Genomic DNA, 24,136 nt, shown 5'->3' with positions numbered 1-24,136 from the left:
CGTGCGAGAAGACCGCCGTCTGCAGATCGATTCCAACGTGATCGAACATCTGTCACTGCGCCTCCGTCGCTCATGCAGGGGGCGCGTAGGTTTGCAGCGCCCCCTGCATGAAAACGACGTAAAGTGCAGCGTTCTTCACAGATAGATACAGTTGTGAACTATAGCAAAGCAGAGCCACTCTGATTTCTGACAAAACAGGGAGGAACATTTCATGCGTCTGTGATCCAACCAACAACCACCGAGAACCCATCTCGAGTGCAGGGGTGGACAACCTGTAACGTGTGTGTGTGCACATGTATATATGTGTGTACATGTATATGTGTGTGTGGACATGTATATGTGTGTGTGGACATGTATATGTGTGTGTGTGTGTACATGCATATGTGTGTGTTTACATATTGACAGTTTCGGCCCAACACGGGAGACATACATTGCTACGACTGCGATGGCGTGTTCTACGCCACGTGTTCTACGTCACGTGTTCTACGCCACGTGCTCTACGCCACGTGTTCTACGTCACGTGTTCTATGTCACGTGTTCTACGTCATGTTGTGGATTAAAGAGCCGCAAGCAGCTCGGGGGATGCCAGTTGGCCACCGCTGCTCTCGCAGGATGCCCCTGGGAGAGAGACTCCATCTTTTTGTTTCAGTGTCTCCATCTCCAGCCAACTCACCGTGTTGTTCTTCTCCATGTTGGCCACACTCTTGCCAAATATGGTTCCCAGCTGGTCGCCCACGCCAGCCAGCAGGAAGCCGAAGAGGGGGATCCCGAGCAGAGCGTACACGACGCAGAATATGCGGCCGCCCTTGGTGCTGGGAGCAATGTTCCCGAACCCTGAGGGCGACACGGGAACAAAGTACGAATCACGTGCCACGATTGAGAAAAACAAAGTGTCCGAGAGACAGAAAGAGGAGCACGTGAAGCAGAGCACTAGCGAACACCAGGAGGACTAGCGAACACCAGGAGTAGGGTGGGCATGGACAGGAAGGGATGATGATGATGGCCAATCTACGAGACTGGTGATGGAATGGCAGTCAGGAGAGGGATCGTGATCGAGAGTATATTATGTGCAGGCCCATCATGGATTATTGCATTGCGGGGACCATGGGGGGGTGTGGTGGCAATGACTTCATCCAACAGTGGATCGAACACGGCTTGTTGCTGCTAAAGTGTACGAGGTAGCTGGGTGGCTTCAGGGACGAGTGCTGGTGTCGGAAACATCGACCCGAAGCCAGGGCTACCGAGATCCCGAGTTGACATTTGGACATTTACCAAAAACTAAACTCCCCTCACTTGTCTGAGCGGTGGTGGCGCACGCCTGACATCCAGAACTGTGGAGGCGGCGAGGGTTGGTGGATCATGCAGACGTCGTGGGCAAGGGGGTGTCACTTCGAGGTGCCATATCCATTTGCTGTACTGCCAGAAGGCAGTACAGCAAATGTGGACCGCAGGTGTTCCGTCTGTATGGGGCAGAGAGGAGCTGCCTCAACCCCCCCTACCCCCACACCCCGTGCCCCCACCCACACGCGTGGGCTTTCTCCGGGTGTTCCACTTTCCTTCCACATGTCATCACTCATTCATTGGCAAAAACAACTCCTTCACATCACATAGATACCGCAGAGCTTGGGTGACCGTGTCACTCTGTGTCGTCGTCGTCTTCCCGCTTGTCTGTGATTCCTCGGTGCACCTCCGATTCATTCTCTCTCTCTCTGAGAGCGAGCGGATACTGTGCGGCTAGCTGCACGTTAAATGTGCAGTATCATTTTGACGAGCGGTCTCCACGTTTTAATTATTTTTCTCTCAACGCTATCAGCTACGCATGGCTGAGATTGTTCAACTGAATAGGGTGGGTGACGGGAACTCATTAATGTTTTATCAAAAGTAACAATAATTTCGAAATCCCTATTATGCATGAAATTTCATCTTCTATTCAATGCAAGTAGGGTTTTTTTTTACTTCTTTCGAAATAAATAAAAAATGTGAGCTCCTGAGTTTTACAATGGTCACAGCAGGTATTAGTTTAAGTCGGTGTTAATTGCACGGCTGATAATTTCACGTTAATTTTGACACAATTTTTATGGGCATCACTCACACTCACACTTTAAGATGTGTTTTGTTCATGTTTTTGTTTGTTGCGGTTGCACCCGATTCAAGAGCCGAATGGCTCACAGGGCTATACCTAATAAATGAACTTGAAGGAAACTTTTTAGATTAACATACCGTACACTTAATTGGAAAGGTTAATGTAATCACTGCTAATGCGATCGCAGTTTTTTGTTACTGTCACGGTATTTCCAAAGAACCAAATCACCCGGAAAGTGTCCGATTTTGTCAGATCTCAGAAGCTAAGCAGGATGGAGGCTAGGAAAGAGTAGGGATGGGTGACTGCCATGCATACAAGGTGTTATAGGCGATGGGGTTGTTGTGGGCAGCAAAAAGGCAGGACAACACAATCTATTCCAGCAGAGGTATGCCACTTAAATGTTCTCACGTTTGCACTCCTCGCATTCACCACCCGACATGGCAGCGATGGGGTGAAGTCTGGTTAGACGCGACCCTTCACGTCACACACGGTCTGGGGAGGACCTCGTCAGAGGTGCATTGACCAAAGGGCTTGCACGCACCTCTAGAGAACATCAATAACAATTATAATACAGGTCTTTAATTAACATTGCGCGGGCTGTTCTAGATTAAGTGTGTGTTCTGGACGGGGCATGAGCTCACTGTTCTATATAGAGTGTGTGTTCTAGACGGGGCATGTGCTCACTGTTCTATATAGAGCGTGTGTTCTACAGCTGTGTTCTGGAGCGTGTGTGTTCACTGCTTCATTTTGTGTCACAGGTGTAATGCGAGCAAGGATTGAGGGGGGGCGGAGTCTGGGTCACGTGGGGAGTGGGTGGAGTTAGGGTCACGTGGGGGAGAGGATTTAGGGAGAGAACCGGAAGGGGAAGGGGGAGTTGAGACGGAGTGAAACACGAGGAGGCCACGCTGGGCAAGACGGAGAGAGTGGCGCGGTCGCCACGCGGTGGGAGACGTCGACACCGTCAGCCATCGGTGTCAGACGGAGAGAGCTAACGGGAGCAGTGAGAGGCTAGCTGTGAAAGGGGCAGCAGTGACGCTAGATAGCGGGCAGCGGTGTGGCTGCAATGATTGCCTGACGGGGCAGCAGTGAGACTGCATATTGGAGCAGCAGGGAGACTGTATAACGAGAGCAGCCGAGGGCTGTGGAGAGGTCGTCGAGCGGGACGCGGGCCCGAGCGAGACGCCGCGGTATCGAGATACAACGAACCCAATAAAGGATAACGGAGATCGACATCTGAGAGAGAGTCCTTTATTACACAGGGACAAGTTATTTTTGGAGGTTTCTTAACCGTGACTCCCCGATTGAAATATCTACTGTAAATATGTAATTTTAATTGATTTTAAACACAGGTTTGAACTCGGATAACCCCACTCTTACGGGTTGGTGCCAGTGTAGAGTTAATTTTGAAGGGGACAATGTGTGGAGATTTATCAAGAAACTTTAAGCTTTAAAGAAAATTGCTTTTAATTTAAATATCCGGTCTCGTGATAACTTTTTTTTTCAGGGAACGTCCATTACTATACCGTCTGACTTAACAGCAATACTTCCATTAACACTACATTTAGAAAAGTTATTTGATCAGAGAATAGTGTAGTTATTTTCAAATATTGCTCGCCAATGTGTGTGCACAATTACACCAGACATGACAGACAGGTTATATGAAAAGCTGGTGAACAAACAGCGACTGTCCAGGCAACGATATGATCAGCCAAGCTCATGCGGCTTAAACACACACATTTTGCTTGCCAAGCGAGAGATCGGGCAGAAAAAACATTTGCCTGTGGTTCTAAGTTCAAAAGGGTTCTGTTGGGTGTGAAATAGTTCAAATTGACTCTGAGATAAGCTCCAAACTCAGCCCTTGCCTGGCTGCCCGGCTGTGCTAACAAAAGCTTGGCACTGGTCAAGCATGCATTGGGTTGTAGTTGCGTTTGCGGATATACCTTATACCTGTCTGACAACGTAAATAAACACTAAAACTTTCTCAATATATGCAGAGCTCATGGAAACTTGGTCACCGAGATGATGACTATGTCCGGCCAGTTGGCACCACAGCAGTGTGCTCAAGTCTCATCGGGGCAGCATGACTCAGCCAATCATCCCTCTAATGAGTTTTATTAAAGTATACACACACACATATAAATCAGAGTTGCTGAGGACAGGCCCAAACATCTAAGTGGTCAGCAGCAAAAAGCACGGCCGAAGGTGTAAACGGACAAGAGTTGACACATTTTCATAAGGGAGTTAGAATTTAGGGGGGGGGGGGGATTCCAAAGTTGAGCAGTGAGCGGAGAGAAGCAGCAATAGGAGTGCTGGGGCCTGCAGGGCTTGAGGAGCGCAGTGTGGATGAGACGGAACAGTCACGACCCTAGACCGGCTCCTCAGCATGTTTGGAGGAATCAATGAGTAACGTTCATGGTAACGGTAACCATGGCAGTAGCCATAGAAGGGTAACAAGGAGGCGACTGAGGACGATAAAGGATGACGAAATCGGCGCCACTAAATTTCGATTTAAAGCTTTCGTGACTGCAGCATGGATTCATCTTTTCGGTTCTTTCGGTAAAGTCACGTAGAATGGAAATAATAAAATAAAAAAAATAAAACAAAATAATTTTCACGACGTTTCGGTCACAACGCAAGCAGCCGTCATCAGGTGGAGAACAGGTCTGTCGAGAAGACAGAGTCTCATTCAGACGTCTCGACAGACCTGTTCTCCACCTGAGGACGGCTGCTTACGTTGTGGCCGAAACTTCGTGAAAATTATTTTATGTTTTCTTTTTATTATTTTATTATTTCCATTCTATGTGACTTTACCGAAAGAACCAAGAAGATGAATCGGCGCCACTGTTTGGGAACTCAACAGTGATCATGCGATGGCGAGTCTGCCCACCACAATAGGACCGCAATGTCGCATTTCCACCACTCACACCAAAAGTGTTTGAGTACGGCTCGGGTGGGCGTCTGCTGCTGCTCGCGAATAACTCGAGGGGCTCCGTGAGAGTGAAGGAAGAGCGAAAGGAAAATGTGCAATCGGACGTCTCTGAGCGAGCGGGTGAGCTTCGGGGCAGTGGGTGACATTGGCTCTTGACGCGCATCTCAATGCAGCCGTATGCCGTCTGTGGCAGTCACACTGCGTTATCCCATTCAGACCGGATTAAAAGCCCCAGGAGAGCTGGGTTTCTGGAGGCCATCGTTTAAACTCTTCTGCACAAGAGTACTCATCTTCTTTTTTTTACAGATTGTGTTTCTTCTGCCAAAGCATTGATATCGGAAATCTTAAATAATTCATGGACTTAGCACCATCTCGACCGGTGTGTAGCCACACTCCAGCGGACAGCGCCCAGTGCTAAAATCCTAAAGAGCCAAGATTGATTCCCAGCCATGGGTATAACATCAGTGGTGAGTGACGCCTGAACCGGTCCTGGGTTCTGCTCGCTCACCTTCACAAACCTGCACTGACCAGAATGGTGAACTACGCTCAAACAACTCGCGTGACTGGCATGACATGGGAAGGCCTTAATCCAGCAGAGGATCGATAAAATTCTATATGTTAAATTTGGTTTATACTGTATTTGCATTTTGCTTCAAATAATATTTGTTGACAATGTAGTGCCCATGGTTTACAATATGTAAAGGATCCACCTTAATTCGGGTAAATGTTTTATGGTGTATTAAAGCAACCATCAGGTATAACACATTCCTGCGGAAGGAGCTGGTAGGAACGTTGCGTTGCTCGGTCAATGGCCAGGGTCAACGGTGGCGTGGTGTATTCCGCAAATATGGCCGACTGAGGGCGGGCACAAGCCGGCGTGAGTAGGTTAAACGTTGAGTTTTATAAGGGCACCACGGGGTGACCAGCCCCTCCCCACCCAGCCCCACCCCTCCCACCCCCCACCCAGCCCCACCTTCCCCACCTAGCTCCTCCCCACCCTCCCCTCCCCACCCTCCCCACCCAGCCCATCCCCACCCTCCCCTCTCCACCCAGCCCGACCCCTCCAATTTTTGCATGCACGACGGACGGACACAATAATCCCCTGTGGGCTGGTGGAACCAGGTGGTTCCTACCAGTATAATCATTCATTGCCTCTGCCTCACCACAGTAAATTAATTAATAGTTTTTCATGATTTGGGGTTGCGATTCAAATCTAGAAACAATTCACGTTCGTCTCCGTTGTTGATTATCGCTGTACAGTTTGTTCCCTCTAAGCCTTCACGCAGCATAAGCAGACCATTTGCAAAAATTTGGAAACAATTCTGACACGAATCGATAAATCGTTAGCACAAATTCACTTTTGATTCATGAATCATTACATGCTTAGTAACCTTGTACATTTTATAACAAAAACACAGCCATACAGCAAAGGGAATTGCAATATAAAATAACCTTTTATAATTAGTGGCCATGTTTTATGACCATCGGTAGTCAATTTATGAGAGATATTGCGAGTGGGCCACTTCAATTGCTTTTTAATGATGTTATAATTCTAAATGCACCATCGTTTTTTCTGTAATTTTCCCCAATCCTATCCAAATGGTGTTTTCGGTCAAATTGTAAAACTGAAAAATTCATTCAGAATTCTTACACAGCAGTGCATAGCCCCTTGTTAGAGAATGATTCGAGGGAAACAAAGGTGGCCAGGCATGACGAAAAATCGAAAAAGCACATGCTTGTAAAAACCCCCCCACTCTAGCATATTCATAAAGCAACCTTCACAAGAGATACGGCACGATATTGAATTAAAAATTCACGAACGAAATGCTTTCCGTATTTTTAGAATGTGACCTAGTTTAAGGTTTCCCCTTTCGGTTCATCGCCGCTATTTTATTTGACAAGCGGACACAAAATGGGACGAGGGGACTAGACATAGCCTCCAAAAGGCACATTCTCAGCAGCATATCGCATCACAAATCCCATTTGTATCTTGGATCCGGTCTGTAAGGACAAACGGATAAATCTAGTTCCGTTCTTCCACCCATAACATGTCAAAATTGCTCGACAATTCAGGGTCTAATGCTCACCGAAAAATCATTACATCTGATAAAACACAGGAGCACATGCAGGAGGCCTGTAAACAACATTCACGAGCAACATTTGTTTCACTTTCTGAGGTCAGTACAAGACAGGAAACATAACTGTGCACCGCCAGGTGTTGGATATTCACTTATAAAATTTTAAGATTTTTATGTATTAATTATAGCTTCCTCTTACAAGTTGAGAGTATGAACAGTTTAGGTCAGGGGTGGGCGACCTGCGGCTCCGGAGCCGCATGCGGTGGCTCTGTCAGGGCTGCCACTTCGCGACGTTGTTTATTCAGGACCACCACAGTCTCGTATTCACCAAGTGCATTGCGGCTCTTGTAATGTTGAGGTTTCATAAAGGTGCAGCCCTGCAATTGCTTGCTCACACCACTGCTGGCAGAAAGGCCTCCACTAATGGGAGCCTTAGAGTGTCCGTTTATACTCTTGAGTGAACAGAGGCAGGGGTTAAGAAACTTGGCCATTATCTCAGCTCCCGTGCCAGGAAATTGAATCGGATCGGCAACCTCTGGACTGCAAGTTCAGTGTGCTAACCATAACACTGCCTGCCGTGCAATCCCCCTAGACAGTTTATGCTGAAATATGTTAAAGCTATAAAAAAACTACACAACGATGAGACTCCCCAGCTCCCAATTCAACCGAAAGGGCTGTTGGCAGAAGCACTGTGGGGGAAGGGTTAGGCGATAGAATGAGCAGGGAAATACATATCATGGCTGTGGAGCCGAAGCTAAACCAAACGTTGTATTTTACCAAGGGCCCACTGAGCTAAACAGCTCTTTTTCAGAAGCGACCTGCCCACAAAAGATAGCTCAACGACGTGGCTTATCATGTGGAAATGTTTAGCAGCCAAATACTCTAAGCGCACGTTTCTAAGTGTGGAGGGAAAACCAGAGGAGCTGCAGAAAAATACCACATGACCAATGGGAAGAGAGACACGCAAACTCCAAATATACAAGCGTGAGGGCCGGGATCAAAATTAAACCATAAAGGTCAAAGTACGGGACACCTGAGAAGCAATAAACAAAGTGAAGGGCCTCTGTGCTTGGGTATTATGGACGCTCGCTTCGTATTGCCATGACGGAGGGAGAGAGAGAGAGAGAGTGCCACGCAAGCTAAGAGCATGCAGCAAGCCCGTCCAAGGCACTCTCCGAGGCATCCATCACATCAGTGGCAGCTCACCATTTGGGAACCATGTGGCTCGACCCCACTCGTGAACACCACTTACATGCTCATCTTAAAGATGTTAACCCTTTCCCATACCAATGATGTACGTCCGATTTCGTCATCGGAACGGAATCGGAATGAAAATAGAATTAACTTTATTGGTACCGAGGCTGTAACAAGGCCGTGCAGGAGGGCGCGTGGCAGTTTGGCGCCAGCTGTCACAGAGTGCGGGAATGAGACCATGACCTCGTCTAACACGGCTGCAAGACGAGGGGACACATTCTCCCTTCCTCGCCTTCCTCTTCCCCAGCTCTGCCCAAAACCCCAAGAGCAGATCGGGTACAGACACCCAAGTGTGTGGCTCTTGTATTCCACTTAGCTTGAGCGAGCACATCTGGTTTGGAGAAGGCACCTTCAGCACAGCGGTTATGGGAACAGCAAATGCGATTCATGGAACTATTTTAGCGCCGAATGCTGAACACACCGGGGTGACAATGATGCAGCCCCGACACCTACCCTGGAAGCCGATTCACTCCCTTCGTGTCTCCAATACAAGTCCCCCGTAGGAGCATAATTGCATTCGAGGTTGTCTTGGCTACTAACTTTATTTTATGGGCTGTGCAATGTTATTCGGAGAATTCAATTGTGTACAAGGGGACACGCGGGATGCGCATGCCCAGATGTGTGCTTATCTGCAGGGCTACAGCTGGGAAGGGCATTGTGCTCCGGTGAACGTAAGGAGCACGTCGGATGATCATCAATCTGTTGACAGTCAGCACAGTGATGATCATCAATCTGTTGGCAGTCAGCACAGTGATGATCATCAATCTGTTGGCAGTCAGCACAGTGATGGTTCAAGTTTCCAGTTCTTGTTGTGTTGTTGTTTGCTTGTTTTCTACCAGATGAGACCCAAGAGACCAGGAAAGTAAATTGTGCTGCTGCGCTCATTGGCAGCAGCGTTGTTGTGTCGCCGACAGCTGACTGCAGGAGTGCAAGTTAACGTAAATGGTGATGTCATCAAGATGCATGCCCCTCATCATCAGCAGCCACAATCTATCCACTGGGAGAGGAAAGCCTCCCCAAGTCACCGCCATCTCTCGTGATGCAATTCGCTAAAACATCTTACTTGATCCGATGAACTCTCTGTGCACGTGTAGTTGACAGCATGCAAGTCACACCGCTCACTGGACATGGATCCTCACAAATGCAATGCTGCTGAAGGAGCCAATGGAGCTGCACGGCGGTCACAGCACTTGACTCGCAATTGGAAGGGTCACAAGTTCAGGTCCCAGTCAGGTGGTTGACTCACTCATGCTCTCTCATGTGTGTGTAGGTTGAACTTCTCTCGCTCCGAACGTAGCCAAACGTGCTAATCGGAGGTTTGGGGGAAGGACAGCAAACATAACGCAAAAAGCAGTTCTAAAGAAATGAGTCTTTAATCTAGATTTCAAAGGGCATAGCTCCAGTGGCTTCATAATATCAGAATGAAGAGCGTTCCAGACGACTGTAGAAGCACATCTGAAAACGTGTGATGCAGTGACCGTCTTTGTTCGATGGCAAGCCAAAAGCCAGAGTGATGGCCATCGAACACTTGGAGGGCCATCAGCTGTGGCTGTCTCACGGAAGGGCTGGTCCTCACCATGGAGAGTGGAGTCTCCACGGCAGGCTCACAGCCAATCGTTGAGATGAGTGGCATCCCACAATCTGATTTAAAATCACCAAAACTACACAAAACAATTTGGATTCATATCGTGTCCGACATTTTTATGAAGTGTTTAAATTATGCTGCAGTGCTAGGAAGTGAGTATTGCCCTGTGTGAATATTGGGTGCTTTCCATTCAACCATCGCATGCGAAACTACCTGGAAGAGAAGCAAAAATTCTGCAATTAGTATGACAGTGAGCAAGCAAAGACATCTGTTAGCTACCATGTCTGCACTCCTACTTAACGATTTACAAGCAACCCTTTGAGAATAATTATGAATCACTTTTCTCCTTGAAAACTTGTGAAAGCAGAGACACGTAATTCGTCTCCTGCTCAGCAGCAAAACATATTGCTGTTGTTCACCTCGCATCATTCCCACGTGCCAATTACCTGCAGGGAATCCATCTATAGCGCCACGCTCGATGTTCATTGTCGTACAGGACTGCACTACGATAGGACGCTGCCACGGTGAAACGGCAAGCACACGGCGCTCACCATCCAGACGTTGCCAGTTTGACTTCACCCAGTCCCCCCACCTCTGTCCACCAGCAGCATGAATATAAATAGGTGCGCCGCGGTCATCGGTTGCGGCATAGCCGATAACAATAGAGCGAAGGTACTCCCACCTCTTCCAAGACATCCAAACGAAAACCGAAGTAAACTATTTTATTTCCCAGGTAAAGCTCGCGGAGCTATTAGCACTTTTTCAGAAGCGACCCGGCCACAAATGATAGCTCAACGAAATTCCTTGTCGTCTAATGCGGGAATTTACGTTAGCAGCCAAATAATCTAAAAGTATGTTTCTATATGTGGAGGAAAAAACCGGAGTACCTGGAGAGAGAACAGGCAAATGCCAAACATACAGGAGGAAGGATTGGGACGGAACCCACGACCTTCTGCATACCAGGTGAGTGAGAGAACATCTGACCACCGCGGTGCCCCTGAGTAGAAGAGTATGCCTTACGCCTTCTACAGTGGCTCTCCAGAACTCCCTCTAGTCGATACTCTTCTGCCTGTAGTGGCATTAGCAAGACATTTCAGGGCTGCACTTTTACCTTATATGCTACAGGGACCGTTTGGAATTGTATATATGGGGCATTTACACGAGAGTGAAAACACGCGAGCCCAGCGCAGGGCCATGTGGAATGCTGCAATAACTCACCTGCAGCGCAAGGGACAAGCCCACATCATGCCTCGCTGCCTCCGGTAATTGAACTGAAAAACTGAATAACCCAAAGGATGGAAGCAAGCCATCGGATGCTATTTGTGCAAATGTAGTATCAACTTAAATTTGAATTTAAGGCAGGTAGTTTATAAATGCATTGGTGCAGTAATGTAGTTTTTGCACATGTTCCGGATATTCATACATTTTAAAACATTCAAAGTGTCCTCACGCTCAAACGAGCATGGGCCAGTGCCCATGCTCGTTTGATGGTCCCCGAGACATTGGTGGAAATTCCATATTCCCCTAGCTGGGGCAAAACCTGGGGTCAGTTATAATCACCAGCACAGTAGCGTTGTCAACTGAAATTGCAATAACAATTACACAGTGATGTTAACTCATCATGAATGACACAATGACAATAGTGATTGACCCCTGGCTTGGGCGAATCACTCCATGGAACCAGACAGGTGCGCATTTTACCCTGGCCAGGTGAGATGGACTGAGTTACTCTTGTGATGGACTGAGTTACCCTGGCCAGGTGAGATGGACTGAGTTACCCTGATGATGGACTGAGTTACCCTGGCCAGGTGTGAGGGACTGAGTTACCCTAGTGATGGACTGAGTTACCCTAGTGATGGACTGAGTTACCCGGCCAGGTGTGAGGGACTGAGTTACCCTAGTGATGGACTGAGTTACCCTGGCCAGGTGTGAGGGACTGAGTTACCCTGGTGATGGACTGAGTTACCCTTGCCAGGTGTGAGGGACTGAGTTACCCTGGGCAGGTGAGATGGACTGAGTTACCCTGGCCAGGTGAGATGGACTGAGTTACCCTAGTGATGGACTGAGTTACCCTGGCCAGGTGTGAGGGACTGAGTTACCCTGGTGATGGACTGAGTTACCCTTGCCAGGTGTGAGGGACTGAGTTACCCTGGGCAGGTGAGATGGACTGAGTTACCCTAGCCAGGTGAGATGGACTGAGTTACCCTTGCCAGGTGAGATGGACTGAGTTACCCTAGCCAGGTGAGATGGACTGAGTTACCCTGGGCAGGTGAGATGGACTGAGTTACCCTTGCCAGGTGAGATGGACTGAGTTACCCTGGCCAGGTGAGATGGACTGAGTTACCCTGGCCAGGTCTGAACGTGCAACATCGCGGTGGCCATGAGGCGCCACGATGTGAGCTACGGTCCCCTCTGGCGAGCACGGTTGGCTACGTGTGGTGGTGCGAAAGAAGTTCCACGTACACACGTACTCATCTCCTCTCCCCTCTATTCAAAGTCCAGGCTCAAGACTTTTCCATTTTTTCAAAAGTCACCCGGTTCCATTCCATCTCCTGGAAAGGAAGTTTGAAACAGAGGGGGCACGTTTCTTAAACCCCCACCCACCCCCACCTCTGCCCACCCAGCAGAATTAAGGTGGAGTTGTCACAACAATTTGATCGGCAGCTCGTGTCTAGCAGGGTAAACGGTGGATATTCTCCCACCTCTTCCAGGATATCTGCCCAATGTGAAAGAGTAGGCCAAATACCTTCTGCAGGGGGGTATCTGGAGCTCTGTCTGGTGGAGGCCCTTCTGTCAGCAGTGATGTGAGTAAGCAATGCAGGGCTGCACCTTTACCTTCACCTTATTCTGCTTCAGAGTTAATTTGTGCAAACATATCCATCGATGCTGTACAGGCAGATGAATGTCATATAATATTAGAGCTTAATAATGACAGGAGCTGCCCTGTTGCAAGGAATTTCCCGCATATAAATAATACAGACACTCATGATGAATTCTCGCAGTGTAGTATTCGGAGCTCCTCCTTCATAGACTACCACCGCTTGCACAAATGTGTCACGCAGGTGGCACGGGATTATGACCCCGGTTGACTTCTAGCAGCTGTCCTTGCTTCATAAATATTGCCCCACGTTCTGGCAAAACAGGTGCGAACAATCAATGACTACAGGGTGAAATGCAGCAATCTGTTTAGTATATGATAATTCCTTAGCATTGATCTTCCGGGGTCGTTCGAGCGAAACCTCTGACCAGCACAGCAGCAGATCGATACGAATAAAACTGCAGCGCTGCGAGGTTGAAGTCGAAAGAGAAAATCAGCGGGATGGAAGCACAGAGCTTTGTCTCCCTCAACCCAGAGACACCCTTTATGAGTAACAGCATCACCCGCAAGAGTTTTGCTATTAATCATATGCAACAGCATCACTAGATTTGCACAGAAACTGATATCTCACAGGTACTGACACCCTACCAATATAAAAGTGCCCAACCGAGCATGGTGAAGCCCATACATGGAATGAACACTGACAAACAAAGATATGGACTTGAGAACGTACGCAGGCACCACGGTGGCAAGATGTTAACTACCTCGCCTGGTGTACAGGAGGTCGTGGGTTCGTCATTTCGTTCCCGACTCTGATGCCTGCTGTATATTTGGAGTTTGCGTGTCTCTCCCCCCGTGGTCACGTGGATTTTCTCCGGGTCCTCCGTTTTTCCCTCCACATTTAGAAACACGAGTATTTGGCTGCTATAAATTTCCACATGATAGGCCACTTCACTTGGCTATCATTTGTGGCCAGGTCGCTTCTGAAGAATAGCAACATAGCTCAGTGGGCCTTACCTGGTGAGTTTTAGTTTTGGAAATAGTTTGTTGTAATTTATCATCAAACTGTTAAGAAGACGAGGCCGAGAGCATGGGCAGGGGGCGTCACTGCAAAGGAAGATCGCCCGGCGGTCAAGAGGAGCGGAGGAGCGGCAGCCAGTGGCGCAGCGCGTCCGAGACGACGCCCACCGAGGAGATGGAGCAGCGAAGTGTGCAGCGTGGCAGGTCCTGGGCGCAGTGTTACTTGGCAAGATGGTGAGAGGTGGCGGCGCATGGGAAGGCCTTCAATGAGCAGTGGATTGACCATGGCTGATGACGATGGTGGTGATGATGAGAAAGATAACGAACACATTTTGCAATTTGGTACGTGACAAGGTTACTCATTGTCGTCATCATCATCCTTTTCAAACCTACCTCTGAAAAAAACCTTGCCCAAACATGATTTACCCTCCTTTTATTTGATCATCGGGACATGTGTAAATGCTATTTCAATTTTTATATGTATTGTTGATCTTATTAAATTGAGTGACATAAAAAGACTCCGTTATTTTCTCAAGCAAACAAATTATGAAATAGCTTTGTGCTCCCGATTCGTTTATCCATAATAAATGTATTGCAGATTACGGTCATTAAATAAGTGACCCTGCATAAGTGTAATTACATTTCCACACATGAATTCTCCATAACACTGCAGCCAAATCTAAACTTTTGAAATGAGCACTCACATTTCACTATTGAGTGTAAACTGTGGAAAGCGTTCTTTTTTTTAATTGAAAAAGATCTTAACATTTTATGCCCAAATTAACCCCAAAAATTTCCAGAAAAATGGTGGGCACTGGCTTTTCTCTCCTTGAGAGTAAATTTTAATAGAAATTATGCAAAAAAGCCAAGACCAAGATTCCCCTACAGCCTTGATTAACCTCTGGTGCAAGTGCTGTCAGCGAGCCCCCGTGAAGACGGGCAGCACACGAGGGTGCGGCGAGCATCACGTCCAGCCGCGTTGGTCTCCCCACTGCGGTGACCTTGACACACTGCACCAGGTACTCATTTAAGGCGGAGTCAACCTAGGCGAGGCCAGGAACAGGTTCAGATATTCATCGCCGATGTTGGCCGCGAGCGTGACTCGAACTTGCTGCGTCCCACATGTTCTTCAGATGTACAGATTCACACCACAGACGCAGTGCGGTGAGGCAATAGCCACTTTCAGCCCTTGATAGATGCTACTGTTAAGCATTTTAAAATGTCTCTTGAGTGAGTGCAATGTCGGTGCTTCAAACAAGGTGTCCTCTACCTAGTGACCCATATGCCAAGAACGTGGGGATAATTATCAAAGACCACCTTGTGAACAGGAAAGCCACGATCATTAGTCAGGCTTTCTCGGGTAAGCTCTCTCAACTCTGCTATGCAACTGTTGGAACATAGCGATACATTTGCATGTTGACTTTAGGCCCCAGGCTCATAGTACACACTTTTGTTTGTGTCGGGTCAATTGCTATAATGAAAATTTGGATCGTACAACTCACATACGCACTGCATACGACAATGTGTGTGTGTGAATGTTTAAGAAAAGGTAGATCGCTATTATTAATGTTTTATGATATTCTGCCAGCAAAATGCAGGATGATTTTTAAGCGTGTTTGTATTGAATACATTTTGTTGAAACTCATGAACGTAATATGCACTGACACTCAATTCCGACTGGGAATGCTTCTCTGGACCATTTTGGGCACTTAGAAACAGGGTAAACTTCCACCACAATACGGAGCACGGAATGGGTCCATGAAAGATAAAGTTTGCACATTAGATAAATGTTGCCGGCTGACCGATATCCATCGCGACTGAGGATGACCCACAAAATGAATCGTTACCCATTTACTGTCGTGCCTTGTGTCAGTGACCTTCCAGTTTGTTTGCAACAAAAAAAAATCCACTTGGTCGCATTCGCTTTGTGTCTTTGGGCAGATGGTTACAAATGGATCACGATACTGAGCCAGCTTCTGCTGGCGTGAATCTGTACTTAAGCCCTCGGGAGGGACAGGGAAAAAAAAATCTATTTTAGTGTGGAAACATTAACAGTGCCAGGTGATGGGCTAATTGCTGAATCACCCATCACCCTCATGAACCTTGAAGTCTCCCCAGATAATTCCCAACACGTGTTGTCAGCTGCTTCATTAGGTATCTCACAGCCCGCATGGGTGTAATTAATTACAGTATTACAAAGAATGGATGCTGCCATGTAATGGTTCGCACTGCGGCCTTGCATTGCAGGGCTCACCAGTCCCCGCTTTATTCGGGGTGGCAGTTCGTGTAATGTTCATTAAATGGCAAGTTCATTAAATCCACCACCCTCCTCCCCTCACACCCAGCAGTATAAATGGGTGCACCATATTGGGGGAAATCTTGCACATGTAGATGCCTTCGTGAATATTACGCCTTACGTTCTGGAGAGGCCTGCTTAGGATGCTTACCCAGTTTATTTGTGGGTATTTATGCTTTGCTAAAAAAATACCCAGCGTCCCCCTCCACAAAAATCGACTCATTGAGAGAAAACACTGCAGAGCCCGACTTGCATACAGCCCCATTCAGGCAACTCGGTAGGTGAGAGAATTATGCAAGATGGTGAATTCATTACATTGGTGAAGTCCACATGCCTACTGGCCTACTCATAACCCACGGGCTTTGATGAATTGTCACATTTCAAGGTCGCAATTCAATTAAAGTCAACTGTATTTTGTATAACCTTTTCTATTTATTCTTGTTTAAAGTCTCATCTGAAAATATTTTGGTTAGTTACATTTGCTGAAATGTAAAACTAACATTTAATATACATGTAATTTGCATGAATCGTAGATACTGCATTCTGACACGCATCATTCGGTGTGCATCACGAACGTACCCATCCATGAAATCAATTCATGTATGTATCGTCATATGCCTAGAGCTAGGCATATGATGATGCATACATTAATTTGATTATTCAGACCAGGGTATTGGCCGTGACGAAGGTACAAAGCACAAAAGACAGATAATTAAGCAAGAGGCAGTAATGTTATGAATCTCGTGTCAAGAGAAGTTTTGCAAGACCATCGATAACAATTGTGATTTAAAGCTTTCGTGACTGCAGGGATTCATCTTCTTGGTTCTTTCGGTAAAGTCACGTAGAATGGAAATAGTAAAATAATAAAAATAAAACATAATAAAATAATTTCGATTTAAAGCTTTCATGACATAATAAAATAATGTTTTATTTTTATTATTTTATTACTTTCCTTCTACGTGACTTTACCGAAAGAACCAAGAAGATAATAAAAATAATTCTCACAACGTCCAACAGACCTGTTCTTCACCTGAGGACGGCTGCTTGCGTTGTGGCCGAAACGTCGTGAGAATAATTTTATTATGTTCTATTTTTATTATTTTATTATTTCCATTCTACGTGACTTTACCGAAAGAACCAAGAACATCGATAACAAGTTCATTGTATACATTGTTACAACATGGGCCTTCTTCCAGAGCAGTCCTTTCAAATGTCAACTACTAGGAACTGACCATTAAATCAGACGTTAATTGCTGTTCTTTAACGCCGACCGTCAGCACAGCAACAACCAGCATCGGCAACTGCACTTCTCGTCCTGCGATTGCGCACAAGACGCGCAGCACTGCCATGCCTCACAGCTGAGGCTCAGCTCCCTCTCGCCCCCCCCCCCCCGCTTCAAATCGACTGCCGGCTCAGAGTGCCACAGTTGGGCTGCTGCACCCAATCCGTCCGCTGTTACGTTTCCCGCTCCCGTGATGGCTGCTGCTGCTGCTGTTGCTTTGTGTGTACGTTAAACCTCTTGCGCACGGTGCGTAGTCAACCGTGATAATCGCTCTCTCTCGTTCACTTCGCGCTCACCTCCTCTCCAACCACTCATTGCCCCGTCCTTGCTTTGATGCAATGTGCCTCTTTATGTTGTTTGGATTGTTCACGTTTTGTTCTTTAAGTAGTATTTTTGGCTGTATGCAAATTGAATTTATTTTGCACCGTACGTAGCCAACCGTGCTAATTGGAGGTGCGGTGAAAGGATAACAAACTAAACACAAAAAGCAGTTCTAAAGACATGAGTTTTCAATCTAAATGTTAAAGTCCATAGCTCCAGCGGCTTCCTAATATCGGAAGGAAGAGCGTTCCTGACGGCCGCTTCTGAAAGCGCAGCGGCGAGCCACAAGCCGCCGCTGCGAGGGTGACCGGAGTTGGTTTTCTGTTGGTTGCTGTTCCTCCGCACGGATCACTTTGTCATTCCTGTTCTGTGCCGATGCACCACGGAATTCCCTTGCAAACTCGCTGGATAACTGGATAAATGGGATTTTCTGTGTAACAAATAAATAAGCATACAATCGAATAAGAGACAAATGAACGCGATGGATACTTAATAAGGTGAGATTAATTGTGACAATCGTTTCTTAATCCCTCGTGAAAAAGGAGTCGGGGAGAAACTTTTGATAATGAGTCATCTAAACTATCCATGCGGCCGTGGTGCGAAGCATGTTTCAGTCCCCGAGTGGAAGTAGGTGGAGGCTGCGTGGCGCCGTGATCGGGTACCACTCTCGCGAGCAGTGAGCGGGTTATTGGGCACTCGGTCTTCATGTGCATGGTCGTTTATTATTTAGACCGCACCTCCCATGCAGACTACAGCTCTGAGAGCCAGAACATTGGGCTCTTTAGAATGGCTCAGTAAGGAAGAAACTGCTGACTAATTACGAATGTTCAAAAACAATAGAGTACTGTATCGACAATAAACACGACACACCAGAATAAATGCAATTTAAAAGCTCAACTGTTCTGGAGACTGCTCGATATTTTTCTCCAATTCATTGGCGTTAATGATGTGCGGGTTCTGTCCTGGTGGCCTGGTTATTGCCACAATAAAACTTCTCCTTCTGCTCTTGGACAAACCCCCTGCGACGCAGCGAGACCTTGCTCAACACGCCAAGGGCACTGCGGTGTAAGCAACGTGATTGTAGAGTGGAGTGGTGGTGCCGTGGTTCGAGCACTCGACTACGAATCCAGCGTCCGAGTTCAATTCCCGCCCAGGGTGACGGGGAAATCAGAATCGATCCTGTTAGGGGACCCGCTCCATCACCCACCCGCACAGACCGGGACGGCGAATTATGGTTAAACAATTATCATGACCAACACGGCAAGGGGAAGAGGCCTTTCTCCAGCAATGGGTAGCGTTGACAAAGCCCTCTAACTGCGGATACATTTATCTTTAACATAATCGCAGGCCTTTTCAGTGGAATATTGACAGCATATGCCGATGACAAGGGGCACGAAGAGAAGCACAATACCTCCGAGTACTCGTGCAGGTCCCCTTCACATTCACGCCACGTTGCCAAGAAAGTGTCTAGAATTTAAGCCACGAGATTCACACAAAAAAATCAATGCCGATGAAACGGCCTTTTCTCGCCCGGCCGGTTTCCTGCCCTCACTTTCATTGGGCCGTAAAAGAGGCTTAAGCCGGTGAAGCCGCTCGTCGCGAAGCTCACTCACCGTGGCGAGGTACACACCTCGGGTTGCCACCTGTCCTGGTTTTCCCAGGATCATCCTCATTTTGAGCCGGCCATCCTGGGAGCTCCATAAGACTTCCCAGGACAGTAAACATTCTCGATATTGTCGTTTTCTTAATGATAATAACAATAAAGACAAAGATCACCGGTGTAGCCTTAAAGGACTGTTGGGGCAAGTGCTGTTAGCGAGCACCTATGAAGGCCAGGACAGCACACGAGGGGGTAGGTGGCCAGCACCACGCCCGACCGCCTTTGTCTCCCTAGTGGCGATGTTTACACACCTCACCAGGTACTCATTTGAGGACGAGTCTACCTAGGAAAGGCCCAAGACCGGTTGAAATAATCGTCACCGGTGCTGACCACGAGCGGGAATAGAACCCCGGTGGCCTGGTTCGGATGGCTGCGAGCTAACTGCTGCACCACCGTTCCCCAGTAATGACAATAAACCTCTCAAGACAATGCATTTACATGCAGTTCTCTCTTCTCTCGTCATTGTGAGCTCTTTTTTGTATAACCATGACACATTCCTGGGTTGTTTAACACCTCAAGGCGGTGACACCTCGAGGTGGGGCACCATCTGTGAAGCTGCCGGCAGCGGTGGCGTGCGGCAGCGACGAGCCGTGGACGTTCGGCTCGCGCCTCTCGCGCCGTGAACGCCGCCAGCGGGGACACCATCCCTGGGTGAGCCACCGGTGAACCACAAAGGCCACGCGGACCTCCCACTCTATTTTCCATTCAAAGTGCACCACTTCGGGACTCAAAACCGCAGAGGCAGAGGGAGGTATTGTGGGCTATGTTGTGGTGAGAGAAATAAACTTTGGGGGGGGGGGAGGGGAAGCTCACAATTTTGGGCCTTATCAGTGATCTTATTCAGCCGCCCGTGTGTGGTACACAGAGGTACAAAACGTTCACGTGAACGAACCCTTTCGATTTCAGCGTTCTATCACCGTAGGCCTCAAGGGTGACATTGGCTTTCAGATTCCTGGCCAAGTGCCCAGGTAAGCTGTGAATCTGTCAAGCGTGCTTTATTTTTAGCGAAGCAAACTTATCCGAGGCTTCCAAGTAATACAAATGTGCGATACTCATTTATTGTGATCCAAGATTTCTCTGTCTGTGCATAGTGAAACGGTAAGATAAAGGAGCTGTCCTGAAATACCTTGCTCGCATCACTGCTGGCAGAAGGACCTCCACTCGAAGAAGCTTTGGCCTACTCTTCCACACTGCCCAGACATCTGGGAATAATTGGGAGTATCCACACTTTACTCCACCAACACCCGACCTGCCCTATCGACAAACTGTGGTGCACCCATTCGAACTCCTGGCTGGACAGAAGCTGGGTGATTAAACCTCCGAATCGCAAGTCCCAGTGTGCGAACCATTACTGCATGGCAGCATGCTCTCTATGCATACGACTGCGTATTTGTCTGCCAAAAATGTAATACTTTAATATAATGCATGTATTGTGAGCATAATACACATTTTAAATCAACGAGAAAGTTTCGTTAAATGGCTACTTGAAATTATAAATAAAAACTTGATGAGAAAACAATATTGTTCTTTCAGCAATGTCCACAACCTACCGCTTAACAGCACGTGACGACAACACACACGCCTGGATCGAGACAAAGAAGAGATGCTGCGTCGTGTCTCATGCGACTCTGTTGTCCGTCTGCCAAAGGTGCTGTTGTGCAAGACAGTCGGAAAGCAGCGACCAAATAACACGGTGACATCCTCGTGTTGCAGGCGGAGGCGCGTATCTTCATTCAGGCCCATGACACAACCTCGTAAGCACATACTGCGGAGTTACAATTCACTTCCAGTGCAGCTATCAGAGACGTTTAAGGGGCACCTTCTTCAAAGCAGCTCTTTGTCGGTCCGCTCCTGGACCAAGACCTTCCCACCCTATATTGATCACGTGCGTTGTTTGACCATACTTCACCACTTGGCTGAGAAAGGGTTGGTGAAGTAGAGGTTCCCAGACAGGGCCACATCAGATGTCCCTTCCCACTGGAGCTGTAATTTAAACTCAGGTCGCTGGGTTTGTAGGGTGCAGAGCATTAACTCCCCACAAATGAACCTTATGGTGGGACCCCGGGTCCTGAATAAACGGAAGTCAATCTCGTAATTAATTATTTTATTTGTGGCGACTCCGTCCAACCGCAAACACGAACGTTGCGACCCGTCTGGCGCGGATCGTTCTGTTGTCGTGTCGTCCAAGCGCAGCAGCGAGGACGAAGAGCTGAACAAGCGAATGCTGCACTCCATGCTCGGGTACGGGCAGGATCATGAGTCTTATCCAACGCTGCTCAAGCTGCCTACACCACTTGAGTCCTTTATTTGTCATCACGGTGACCTACCAATGTCTGCAGCCAGGATCAATCGATGGCAATCCTATTACCTGCAGATAATTAACAGATGATATGCGTTGCACCGTTAGTTCCTCCTGTTTGATAATACTTCTCTTGTCCGTATGCATTTGTGCAGATAGGTTGTTTTTGCGGTTAAGCCATAGTCCCCACATACCGCTCGTATCAATGTGGATAAGAGGAGCGGCGACCCACTACTCTGTAGAGTTACATATGAAGAGCGCATTGAAAACGCGTGCTATTTTACGTACCGTTTACAAAGTGTGTTCACAAATCCACACTGAGAAACACGATGATTGACAGAGGGGTTTAAATTATTTTTTCGATAGTGTATTTAAAGAGGCACTGCAGGTAAGTAGTTTTCAGTTTTAAAGGCAAAGTTTAACAAGACAACACTTGCCACCATCCTTCAAACCCATTGGTGAAAAAGAGAAAAGTTTTTGTTATAATTATAATATGTTGATGCGAGAGCCGGGGGCTTATGGGACCCCGGGGTCCCGCCATATAAGGTTCATATACTTAGGAACATCAAAACCAAGTGGATTAACCATTAACCTGCTGCAGTCCGAACCCATGGGAAAGTTAGACTGTGGGGCGTGCAGTTCGACAAACTCACAAGTCTATTATTAACAGAATTCTTAAAGTCAACTGACAGCACAAAGCTGAAACCCATGATATACTATGTAAACTATGATAAAATCATAAAATGTAAAGGTACAGCCCTGAAATTGGTTGTTCACACCAACGCTGGCATAAGGGCCCCCAATAGAGTTATATGTAAAGAGCCCCTCCAGAGGGTATTTGGCCTACTCTTTCACGCTGGCCAGACGTCTAGGAAGAGATAGGCTTACCCACATTTTACCCCACCAGATACTACCTGCAGATCGCCTAAATGTGCCGTACTTATTTATACTTCTGAGTGTACAAAGGCGAGGGGGTGAGAGTGGGAGGGGTGGTTAGATTGAATGAAGTTCCCCGTTGTATAAACTGCTGCACCGGGAGAGTTAAGCGGAGCGGCGAGCAGCGCAGCGCAAGTCCACGGCGCTGTGACCCCCACCCCAGGGCAGCGACCCCGTGAGACGTGCCGCTGTGACCCCCACCCCAGGGCAGCGACCCCGTGGGACGTGCCGCTGTGACCCCCACCCCAGGGCAGCGACCCCGTGGGACGTGCCGCTGTGACCCCCACCCCAGGGCAGCGACCCCGTGGGACGTGCCGGCCGTGATTGGAATTTGGAAGTGAAGGGTTCAGCAAGCCGCCTGTCCCGTCGCCAGAGTCACCGAGTCACCAAAGCCACTACTCGGTGGGGCGAGGGCGCCATGTCACTCAGTCCTCTCTCCAGCAGGGCAACGCCAGCACTCCTCGAGTCAGCGGTTCTATTTTATTTGAATCATCCTCTTAGTTGAGTCGTCTGTAGGAGTACAACATTGAGTCTGGTCTTAGTTATTAAAAGTCGGTGTGAGAGGCAGGGGGGGGGGGGTAAACTTTCCCAATCCTCCCTTGCCCCCAAGCTCAATGTTATCAAGACTTAAATTTTGACTTAATACTTTCGTGACTGCAGAAATTAATATTCTTGGTTCTCAGTTGTTTATTTATTTTTTTGCTTTCTGTTTACGTGAAGTTATCTTGACTACCAAACAGTGAAATCAGTAAAACACATATATATAGCCAATTACCATTCATCATCTTCCTAAGTGCCCTGCAGTCTCTTTTAAACACATTCCTGCGGAGGGAGCTGGTAGGAACGTTGGGTTGCTCGGTCAATGGCCAGGGTCAACGGCGGCGTGGTGTATTCCGCAAGTATGGCCGACTGTGAGGGCGGGCACAAGCCGGCGTGAGTAGGTGAAACGTTGAGTTTTGTAAGGGCGTGACCAGCCGCTCCCCACCCAGCTCCACCCCTCCCACCCCCAACCCAGCCCCACCCTCCCCACCCAGTCCCTCCCCACCCAGTCCCTCCCCACCCAGTCACTCCCCACCCTCCCCTCCCCACCTAGCCCCTCCCTCCCCTCCCAGCTCCTCCCTGCACGACGGACGGACACAATAATCCCGTGTGGGCTGGTGTAACCAGGAGGTTCCTACCAGTATGTTACTAAAGTATCTCAGTATTGATATCCATTCACTCAAATTAATTAATCTCAGCATTAATTATTCACACTTTGGTTTTTGGTGGGCAGTAGTCATCATCACGCTTGATGATGCTAATCCACTGACCCACTAAAATTGAATAAAAACACTTTGAATATTTTCACCATAATTTTGTTAGAATATTAACACTCGGCAAATACAAGAAGTCATCCAACAGAGTTGCCAGAACCAAAGCAATATAAAAATTGTGGTAGAAAAATTGGATACAAAGGAATAGTTCAGCGAATTAAACTTTTACTGAGACCTACAAAGTTTTAATATGGATCAAAGCCAGGTCAGAGTATCTCTCTGCTCAAACATGCAGTGGGTGGTTCTCACATCCATAGCGATA

General features: G+C 47.7%; 1 protein-coding gene across 1 annotated transcript in view; it reads right to left on the bottom strand.

Annotated features, from left to right (window-relative positions):
- The window catches only part of LOC133339274 (potassium channel subfamily K member 2-like), a 141,364-nt gene that overhangs the window by 82,442 nt on the left and 34,786 nt on the right, over window positions 1-24,136 (bottom strand). The window contains 1 exon segment of the mRNA XM_061547413.1: window positions 674-834. Coding sequence (XP_061403397.1) covers window positions 674-834 — 161 coding nt within the window.

This window comes from Lethenteron reissneri, chromosome 8 (assembly GCF_015708825.2).
Source record: "Lethenteron reissneri isolate LAM-NWPU_2019-01 chromosome 8, ASM1570882v1, whole genome shotgun sequence".
Taxonomy (NCBI): Eukaryota; Metazoa; Chordata; class Hyperoartia; order Petromyzontiformes; family Petromyzontidae; genus Lethenteron; species Lethenteron reissneri.
This window is presented reverse-complemented; position numbering and strand designations above follow the sequence as displayed.